Below are 10,740 nucleotides of genomic sequence, written 5' to 3'. Positions count from 1 at the left end.
GCCCGCCCGGGGGCGCCGCGGGCCGGGTCAGCGCGGACGGCGCTCGGCAGACTCTGACGCACGGCTGGCCGGCCCCTCCCTGCCCGCGCGCCCGGGCGCCCACTCGCCGGCGCGGGGCCCGGGAGCGATGACATCGACGGGGAAGGACGGCGGCGGGGCGCAGCACGCGCAGTATGTGGGGCCCTACCGGCTGGAGAAGACGCTGGGCAAGGGACAGACAGGTGCGTGCGCGCCGGCGGCTGGGGGCGCGGGCGGGGCCGGGGTGCGGGGCGGACGCGCAGCCGTGGGGCCGGGGAGACCGTAGTGACCGGCCGGGTGGGGCCGAGGGAGGCCGCAGAACAGGGATGCTGCAGGCCGGGCCCGGCGGCCGTGAACAATGGGCGGCGGTGCGCCGGCGTCCGCTGCACTCCTGGGTCCCGCGGTGGAGCCTCGCAGCCCACCGGTTGCGGGCGGGCGGGCGCAGCCCAAGGACACGCGGCGCGGCCTGGGGCGCACGGCGACCGGGGCAGCACGGGCCGGGCCTGGCGGCTCTCGGCAGTCCCGCTGCAGGTGCGCGGCCCGGGGCCCGCATTGTGCGCCCGAGAGAGCGCTGGGCCCATTGTGCCGCGGGAGGAGGGGGACTAGCGGGCGCCCATCTGCCGTCTGCCGCGTTAATAGGCGTGCTGCCTGAGCAGCTGCGTCCCGGCCGCATGACCCCCCACCTCCAGGCAGCGGCCACCGCCCGGCAGGTCCTGGCCTGGCTTTCCTAGCCCGAACCTCCGGTTCTGGCGGGGGTGACAGCGCAGGAACCTTAGGAAAGCTGGACAGCGCCTTCTTCTGCACCTAGGCTCAAGCCTGAGCTTCTGCGACATTGGGCTTCCCTGGCGGGTGGAGGGTGACAGTTCCTGGGCTTGCCATGCATCCCCGCCTGGCGAGTGGAACAAACCTGGGCCTACAGCAGAAATGAACCTCCCCAAGAGTCCTCATTGCTTTTCCCTGGACAGGCCCCATTTCTGCACAGCTTTCCCATAGTCCAGCAGTGAGCACGACTACCTTACATTTGGCCAGCTTTCTGGGGCGGGCTGGGTTTAGTCAGCCCCCTCATCTGGTCAGCAAGGCGCATTCACACAGTCGTCTTTGTGGGAGGCTGGGACTCAGCCATTTTCTTTCTTCTCCCAGGACTGGCCTGTCTTCCAGCTGCCCAAAGGTCCGACTGGCACTGCCCACATCTCCTTTCCCTTTGGAAAAGTTCCCCAGAGCCAATGCAAGCTTGGGAGTGGAGGACAGTGGGAGGGTACAGTGTGGTTCGGGTGGGGACTTGGGGGTCTTCTCCAAGCACCCCAGGGCTGCAGGGAGGCAGTGGTAGAAGGTGATGTTTGAGAAAAAAGGTGGGCCAGGCTGAGTTCCCTTGGAGGCCCATGACTGTGATGTCACTGAGGCAGAGGCAGATGGTTTTTTTTTGTTTGTTTGTTTTTTTCTTTTTTGGACCCCAGGCCTACACCTTCCCACCCTGGAGTCAACCTCTAACTTGAGTAGTCAACACACCAAGGCACTGAGCAAGGGACCTGGGGCTGAGAGGAAGGCATAGGCAGCCGGTGTTCTATCGAGTTCCGGATATGCATGCTTCCTGGGATGAGGAACTGTAGTTTGTGAGGGAAGGGCCTGCCTGGAGCAGCAGAATGCAGGAGGCAGTGAAATAATCTAATTACCGTACCGATAAAACATTGTTCTAAGAAGCCCTGGGCGTGTAAGTGATGACAGCAGTGAGTGATGCATGGTGCTTGTGGACTCTGTGGGTAGGGGCTGGTCTCCCTGTTTTCTTCGTGGCATTGCATGGTCATATAGCTAATGACATCACGATGGTGGGTGATACAGAAAGACCATGAGCAGCCTTTCTCCTTAGCCCTCTGGATGCACCCTCTCTCCTGACTTCTGACCTCCAGAGTGCAAATGTGCAGCCCAGAGGACTGTTCATCATGTGTGTCTTCCCTCTCTACTGTCGAAGGGTCATCCTGGTGGATGTAGGTAGATCCTGACTGTATTTGCTGGGCCTGGCCACTTAGTGCCAGATGTCAGCAGAGTTGCTGCATCCCAACCTTAATGTGTTACCTCTGGATCGAGCAGCCCCAGACTTCTTGCCAGGAAAGCCTGATGGGGGAGTGTAGGCCAGACCTCTGTCCACTGCTGCCCTGCTTACATGCTGATCTGAGGGCTTTTCCTGGCATGACCACATGTCATGGGAACACACACACAGATGGCTTTCAGCTCCTACCCACCTGCTCGTTTCAACACCCTGCTCCTTTTTGCTTGTGCCTATCTACATATAAGTTGCTCTTGGGGGCAGTGGATGGCAGAGTCTGGTGGCAGTGAGTCATGTGATCAACCTATGGGAAGGTGGACCTCAAAGTGTTGCCTCCATGGATCAGATGGAGTAGGACTCCATCTATGGCTTCTCTGTGATTTTTGGAACATCCAGTATGCTCCTTCTCTTGAACCAGCCATTGGAGAGAGGAGCTCAGCCTTGCGTGGGTGCCTTGGGCCCAGTGGGTTTCTCTTATCACCTTTACTGTGTTTGTCCTCTGCTTCTGGCTGCTGTGCTGTGGTCATGTAGTAATCTCTCTTCTGTGTGTGTGCCTGTAAAGCTACCCTTCTCCAGGGTAGCCTTGAGTATGTCTTCTGATTACTTGTCCACTTGAGTCTAGATGCCGAGTGACACTTGTAAGACTGGTCAACAGAAGCTGTTCAGGAGTGAGGGGCACACCAGGGCCAAGTGTTCCTGGGCTGGGCTGGCAATCCACTGGCAAAAGCTCCGCAGGACTTTCCCCTGATCTGAAATGTGTTTTTCCAGAGTTGGCCCCTGCAGGGATGGGAGACTGTCCCTGCCTTTGAAGGCACCCCCCTAGAGACTGAATTGGAAGGAGGAATGGGAGATGATTCAAGACCAAATGGTGTCAGGACCAGAGGGAAGGTTGACTAGGCTGTGTAGCCTCACTTCTGTGCCTGTCAGAGGCAGGGCACCATTCTGCACATACTGGAGCATTGCCTTCATGAGTTCACAACCCAGGAGAGCCTCTAGTACCCTGTCTTTCTTAGGATTTTTATACCTGTGCTAAAACACCATAACTAAAAGCAACCTGGAGGATGAAAGGCTTATTTCAGCTTACACATCATAGTCCATCAAAGAAGGAACTCAAGGCCAGGCAGGGATCTGGAGGCAGGAACTGAAGCAGAGGGCATGGAGGAGTGCTGCTTACTGGCTTGCTCCTCAAGGTTTGTTCAGCCTGATTTCTTGTACAACCCCAGCACCATCTACCAAGAGTGGCATCACCCACAATGGAGTAGGTCCTCCCATATCAATCATTAAATCAAGAAAATGCCCCATAGGCTTGTCTACAGGCCAATTTGGTGGGGGAATTTTTTTTTTTCTCAATTGATCTTCTTTCTTCCCAAATGACTCTATCCTGTGTTGATGTAAAAACTAGCCAGTATAAACTTACTATAGGAGGTGATGACCAGGCCCCTCTACTCTGCAGTTGGTCAGCGAGGCTAAGAGAAGGACATAAATGAGTGGGGCTGCCTTCAAGCTTACCTGACTGGCCTCACAGGTCAGGAGATAGGCTGCCAGATTCAGATACTTGAAATGTCCATTTCACACTTCCAAGTGGCCATTAAGGGGTTGGATGAGAGTTCTGATGGCAGGCTGCAGAGGAATCTTGGGGTAAAAGAAGCCTGTGAGGATGGGACAGGTGGAACAAGGAGACAGGTAAGAGAGACAGGCGATTAGGGAGATTGGAGGTCAAGGAGATTTAGGTGAAGAGACAGGTACAGAGAGGCAGGTCAGAGGAGAGGCAGGTGAGGGAGAACTGTGAACGGGGCAGATGGATCAGGGGGCTGGTGAAAGACAGGAGAGAGAAGGAACAGATAAAAGAGACAGGTGAGAAAGGAGATAGGTATAGAGAAACAGGCAAGAAGCAGGTAGCAGACCCTGTATGTGTGCCAAGACCAGGGATGTTGGTGCTCATGGGCAAGAGAGTGAACAGAAGTAGGAGTAAAGGTGGCTGTTTGGACCAGGTAGCTCTTTGAACATCAAGCAGGCTTCTGTGTCAGCCGTGTTGATGGGCCAGGCTGGAGAGGGCCTGAGTTGAGAAGTTGTGTGGGCCTTGGGCCCCTAAATCTGTATGGAAGGGGCTGGTGGCCTCTGCAGCAATGACGGTGAGCAGCATGTAATCTGGTGATCACTGCTCACCAGGCTCTCTGGCCCCTGCTATGAGTCCCTCATGGGATTCCACAGCCTTCTTCCTACATCCGGCTCTGGCCAGCTGACCACCTAGTTGCACAGGTGAGGATACCGTGGCTTCAAAACTACCACTCTGTTAGAGTTGTGCTTGTTGGGAACAGAGGGAAGGATTTGCCGCGTGTGCAGGGCCTTGTTCAGCGCTCACGACAGGCGGCATGCAGCTCTTCTGCCTCTCTCTTCTGCCTTTTTCAGCTCCTGTCTGTGGCTAAGCCTGGGCACTGCCAGCCCTCCTCCCACAGTTCATACTTGCTCAGGAGTTCCTATTCTCTCTGAGAGCTGTTTCTGCAGGCAGTAGGGAACAGAGGCCAGGGAAGAGGAGGTGTGCTTAAAGGAAGGGGTAGAGGTGGGGAAACCACAAGCCTCCATCCTGTCCCAGGCCACTCAGATGGCGCAGTGCATCTGTGTCCCAGTGCACGTGGGTCTCTGCCTTGTTACAAGCAGTGACGAAGACCAGGGAGGCCATGAACTTCCTGCCAAGGGATGGAGTGTGCTTGTACTGGAAAGGGTGCTCACTCAAGGTGTGCTATGTGCCTGCACAGAGCCTTACTTGGTGGGCTCGTGGGCCTTGGCCTGACTTATATGGGCTTTGCTCAGGACCTGGCTATACACAGAGCTCTGGTGTAACAGGCCTATGCTAGGTGGGCTTCTAGAGTGGGTCATGTCTAGGTCTCTGCCCTGCCATTGCCCAAGGGAGAACTGCATGTAGAAGCAGTGGAGCAAGCTGTTCTGTGCACCTGCACTGAAGTAGTTCCAGGCCTAGCCCTCACTGTGACTGGAAGCAGAGTCAGCTCCTGCCGCCACTCCCTAGGCTTTGTTTCTGACAGATCATCAGGCAGTCTCAGAGCGGAATGTCACTGGACTATGCACAGCCACCACAGCACTGGGTAGTGATGGGCTGAGACACTGGAGGGCTCTAAGTCCCACCATATCCCTTGCTGCCTGAGATAGCCAGAGCCCTTCCTCTGAAGATGCCCAGACACTGTCTGTGTCAACTGGTGTGTAGACTCCCTTAACTTGCTGTGCACTGCTCTCTTCCCTGAATAGTCACCTGAACACTAGTGTGGGGCTGGCAAGGCCTGTACCCCACCTGTTAGCAGCACCAGCCAGGCCCACTGCTGGACACAGCCTATCAAGTATGTTCTGGTGCCCTGACCATCTACCCTAGGTTCTTCCCTGGTGTTCGTAGAGTGGGCCAGGGGAGAGCACATCATTTTCTTGCCTTCTTACCTTGGTACCCAGCTTTTGTACCACACAGTGGACAGCAGGTCCTCTCCAGGACAACCACCCAAAGACATCACTAAAGGTGGCGTAAGTCACTAGGAAGTCTCGTTGTCTGGGCTCTGGCAGAGTAGTGAGGAGGATACCGTCACAGTGACCTAGTTGGGTATTTATTTTGTAGTGTCCATAGGGTAGGTTAACACCTAGTTGTGCAGGCTGTCCTTTGTGGGCCAGGCCTGGGGGTCCTGCGACCTCTTGGAACTTAGTGACGGCAATTCCGTGCTGCTGACTCTGGAGGCTGGACTCTGGCTACTAACTATAGCAGAAAGGCTTTCTGCCTTAGGCCCCATTTACAAATGGGTTTTGGGATGGGGTTTCCTTGGGACTTTTGTGAGGCTCCAAAGCTGAATACAGTGTCTGGTAGGAGCAAGTAAGGGTGGCCCTGTCGAGGCTCTTCTTGGGGGTGCTGTAGGAGATAAGGGTCTCTTTGGACTTCTCTTTTTGATGGAGTCCCTTGTTTTTACCTGTACTCTACAGGAAGTTTATGGTTCCATGAGAGGGCTTCCCGGTTAGAAGTAAGACCTGAGCTCGCCTGCATGGTAGCTAAGGTGCCCAGCGACTCAGGTCCCAGCTCTCCATGACCAGGCTGCTCACAGGCCTCCACAAGGCCTTGCATGGAGCTGCTGCTGAGCCAGGCTGTCCAGGGCTCTGAACAGGATGGAGGCTGGGCTTTGGCTGAGGCTTTGGGGACAAAGCAGGGATTGTGCCAGGGTGGCCACCACTTAGGGCCCAGCCCTCTTGGTCGGGGCCTTGTTCTGTTGCCTCTGAAGGGCCAGTGTTCTGGATCCCGGCAGCTGGGAGCCAGCCCCGCCTGCTGGACAGTATCCTGAAAGTCCATCTGTTTGGTAAGAAACCTCCCCTCTTTTGAGGGTGGCCTCTGGCATGCTGGTCATAGGCTGGGTCTGGGGTCTTGCCCCAGGCCTAGAGTTTGACAGTATTTTCCTGGCTGACAGATTGATCCATATAGAGTGGGGTAGTATCCTCACTTCCTAATTGTGTGGGAGGGCCTAGCCACCTCTTTGGATAGGCACAGCATCCTTGTGAACCTGACCAGGGTTGAATGGATAATTTGGGGCCCTTGTGTTTCTAGGATGGCTAGAGAAGGACCCAGAACTGGTCTTGGAGCCAAAGGGAGTCCAAGGTTTCTTTGAGGGGCCCTGACACAGAAATTCTTTGGCCTTCTTGGAGATAGAAGTGCTATAGGAGCATTCACATTGCTGTGGCCCACTCTGGGTCCTGGAAAACAGAGCTGGCCTTCCTGGCCTTTAGGCAGAGGCTTGAGGGCAGCCTGGACAGCTGCCTCAGGGTAGTGACGCAGGCGGGGGAGGCTACACGTCAGCTCAAGCTCAGAGCCGTGGGCGGTTTGCGCAGGGAGGCTGTGGATGTGGCTGTTGAGGGGTGGCTGGGCCTGGGAGCCCCAGTCACCCCAGCTGCCTACAGTTCTTGCAGTGGTGAAAGTATCAGGATGGGAGTTAGAGTGGGTCCTCAGCGCTCAGGAAGTAGGGCTGCTAGGTTGAGTGTCATGGCTGTGGGCCCCGAAAGCAACCTGTTTCAGTAGCCCATGGCCAGGGTGACGGCAGCTTGGTAGAATTACTGTCACATAGGTTGGCTTGCTACAAGCTATCCTGGGCTCCTCGACCCCTGGATACTGGTTTTCTCAGCATGTGGCCTCTACCCTGGACTGAGAATTCTTTTGTCCTGACCAGAAGTCCTTGCCCAAGGAAAGATACTGGCCAGAGTGTCCACCTTGAAGGATTACTGGTGTTGGGGTTGGGGAGGCCATTCCTGAGATGGAGTTCCTCATGTTCTGGGCCTGGATTCCATTGGCCAGGTAAGGATTTGTTCAGCTTCCTCTTGTGAGGCCAGATGAAGCCCCTCCCTCAGGTAATGAGCTACAAGCCCTGCCCTCAACCTTACTCTCAAACATAGCCTCTTGCTTGTCTTGGTGTGATCAGAGGTGAACAAGGGCCTGGCATAGCCTGGGTGCTAAGGGTATATAACTCAATGTAACCCAAATACCCACAATGCCAACCCTTCTCATGTTAGACCATTTTGATGGGCACAGAGTTTTGCTGGCTTTGAGGAGCATCAGTGTCCCTTTACCCTAGCTGTTTCTGGATCTCATACACACCATCATCAAGTCAGGGTTCTGGATTTTGGAGTCACATCATACCACCTTCCATCAAGCTGAAGGGGCTACAGGCACGATCCTTCTGACCTGGCTCCCACCAAAGGCAAGTCCATCCACCCCACTAGGAGCTGGGCAAGCCCCATCCCATGACACAGCAAGTAGAGTTTGCAACTGTTGAGGCCCTGGGATAATGACTGTCCTATGGCATTGCTGTGTGCCATGTCTCTGGGCAAGTCTATCCCTAGGGCTTAGTTTGAAAGACCAGACTACAATAGGGAATTCCTTCTTCTCCATGCCTTACTTTCCCTGTCTATATAGCGATGGGGGAGGAGCGAGGGGGGAGTGGCAATGAGATGATGCCAGGGAAACCTTCTTAAGACGGGACTGAACAATTCTATGCCCTCCTGCTGTTCCCAGTGACAACTTCGGGGTCAGCAATGTGCAGGCTAAGGGGCCTGAGGCACAAGGAGAAACAAGATAGATGAACCCTTCTGCTTGCTCACCCCCTTTACTGAGGGGACTTTCCTGGAGCCCTTGTTTTTGTAGCAGCAGGCAGTGAGAGATGATGGATTGCTGTCACCTCTGCCTAGCCAAGAGGATGCTGGGAAGGCCCAGCCTCTTGAGGCTCAGAATTGGACCTCTACCACTTTCACAGGCTCTGGACTAGTGAGTGGGCTGATTCTGTCTCTTGTCATGTGCCCAGAGAGCCTCAAGCAAATCCCTGGATTCCTACTGGATTGAGCTCATCCCATTCTGGCCCTGTCTCCAGCCTGGTGGGCATGGGGGGAGGGGACTTAGGGCATCAAGCCAGCTGTGGGTCTGCAGCTTTAAAGACATCCTCCCAGACTCAACCCTGTGGATTGGGACTGTTACACAAACTGCATGCCCAGTGCTGGGTCTGTCCTGGATTATGGCATTTCCAGATAGGACGCAGAAGAGTTTTTAAAACACAGCATGCCCTTCCCTAGTATGCCTAGCTCTAGCCATCAGCAGTGTGTACCCGGTTTTGCTTCAACCCTATTGATTTGGAAACAAATCCTACCTGGTAATGTTCCAGTGTGTATATCAAAAAGACAGAGACCCTGAGGATCACAGAGCTATTTCCATCCCCAGAAGAACACTAGCTTCTAAAAGCAGCAGAAGCTGGTCCGGCACTGGGATGAGAGCAGAAAGCTTTCCCAGGCCTGGACCTCTCCCACTGGCTGCCTGTATTGCTGATCTGTTGCTCCAGAAAGCCTGGGGGGGGGGGACTCTCAAGGCAGAATATAACAGTAGCTTCAAACTTGAGATTGCCCTAGACCCTACCTTCTGTCCTGAGCCTTTCAGCAGGTGAGGACAGAGGTGGGGTTAGAAGGACGGCTCCCCAGCTCAGGCTAGGTCTCTCAAACTCCTGTGGAATTGGATATCAGAGTTGCTCCTCAGAGCCAGCTTTCCTGTATGCCAGGCAGGTGGCAATTTCCCTCACTGCCCATTGGCTCCTGATACAGCATCTGTCTCCAGGGAGGACAACTTCCATCCAGTCAGAATGAGAGGTTTTTGTGAGAACCACTAGAGACACTGCATGTCCAGCAGATGGACAGTGGGCGCAGTAGGCATGGAGCTGAGTTAAGCTAACCAGTTTTCCCAGGCTTCTTGCTCCATACCCCATAGCCTAGCATCTTTCTTCATGAAGCTCTTGTGCCAACACACTGACTTACGGCCTCTATGTGGCCTCAGGAGGCGGTGGCAGGAGCTGGGGGTCAATGGGCAGTGACAGTCATAGTCACATTGCCTGGCATCTAGCAGATGCTGGGAAGCTGGTGTGGACATCCCTGGAAAAAGTTGCTATTGGAGCTGCTGTTGTAGCAGGCTAAGCTGAGTGCCCGTGTGCTGGGGTTCATTCTGTAACACATGCATCTTGGGTAGGGCATGCATCTGTGGCAATTTAGAAAAGCGTATTTTTCTTCGACCTGTTAGTCCATGTGTATGAGAGGTTCAGGGCTCAGGAGTCCTTGGAACTGTTGCTCTTAACCTCAGCAGTCCCAGACTCATGCCCACCCTAGTTTGCAGAGAAAGCTTTTGGCAAGCCCAGGTGGTGCACAGGCCTCAAATCCATGGGTTCTTGGGGATAGCTTCAGGCCTTCAGCTCTGCAGGGGGCAGGGCGGGGATCCTAAGTCAAGCCTTTGTTCCTGACTAGCTGGGAGCTGTCCAGCAGGACTGTTCTAAAGCCTACAATTTCCGCCAGGTGGGGTTGGGAAAAGGGTGCTTCCAATAGCTGTTGGTCTTCAGTCCCCAGCTTTAGCCGTGTCAAGCTATATGAGGGACTCAGAGGTCTTCAGTGAATTTTCAGACTTGTCTCCGAGCTATGGCCTTGGGTTTTGTGATGGCCTTGGGTTGCTGTTGGGACATGGGCCTGGCCATGGGCCAGGAGAAACTTACGCACATTGGGCCTCATGCTGCCAGTCCTGATGGCCTGCATGCTCAAGGGTGCTAGATATGGGCCTCCAACTGATTCTGGAGAAGAATGCTTCTCATTGGTACAGACTCTGACATTGACCTCTTGGTGGTAGTTCCTCTCTTGAGTGGCTATAACTGCAGGAGGATGAGGACACGGCCTTTCACATGGATATGCTGGGGTTGGGGCAGGCCTCCTACTGTTAATGCAGCATTTCCCCTGTCTTCACTCCTGAGTGTTCCTTATTTCATGGTTCTAAGGGTGGGCAGCATGCAGGAATGTGATAGCTTTGGGTAGCTGCTGGGACATGGACTAAGGAAAGGCTGGCTGTAGGTCAGGCTGATTCCTAAATCCTACCTGTGGGAGGGGAGGGGCATGGAGGTGAGAGGTAGCTGATGCTCATCTCTGGATGCTCCAGCCTGGGTCCTTCATTTCCTTGGGCCTTGACTCTAGGCCAGCCCTGCTGGTTCCCTGCACACAGACTCCATCTTCCCTGTCATCCCCTCAGGCTAGGTGGGAGATGGTAGTGACTGGAAATAGGTGATGTTGGGAAGAGGAGAGGCCTTGGGGGCTCAGGAGAAGCTGCTGAGCCAGAAGATTAGTGTGGGGCCAGCTGCTGA

At 54.9% G+C, this 10,740-nt stretch overlaps 1 protein-coding gene across 15 annotated transcripts in view; it reads left to right on the top strand.

Moving 5' to 3' along the window:
• The first annotated feature begins 74 nt into the window (after positions 1 to 74).
• The window catches only part of Brsk2 (BR serine/threonine kinase 2), a 51,408-nt gene continuing 40,742 nt past the window's right edge, over positions 75 to 10,740 (top strand). For all 15 annotated transcript variants that reach the window (XM_055606806.1, XM_055606813.1, XM_055606812.1 and 12 more), the window contains exon 1: positions 75 to 221. In XM_055606806.1, coding sequence (XP_055462781.1) covers positions 128 to 221 — 94 coding nt within the window. In that variant the 5' untranslated portion in view covers positions 75 to 127. The remainder of the gene's footprint in view (positions 222 to 10,740) is intronic.

The sequence above is a fragment of the Psammomys obesus genome, unplaced genomic scaffold (assembly GCF_907164565.1).
Source record: "Psammomys obesus unplaced genomic scaffold, mPsaObe1.curated_primary_1811, whole genome shotgun sequence".
Taxonomy (NCBI): Eukaryota; Metazoa; Chordata; class Mammalia; order Rodentia; family Muridae; genus Psammomys; species Psammomys obesus.
This window is presented reverse-complemented; position numbering and strand designations above follow the sequence as displayed.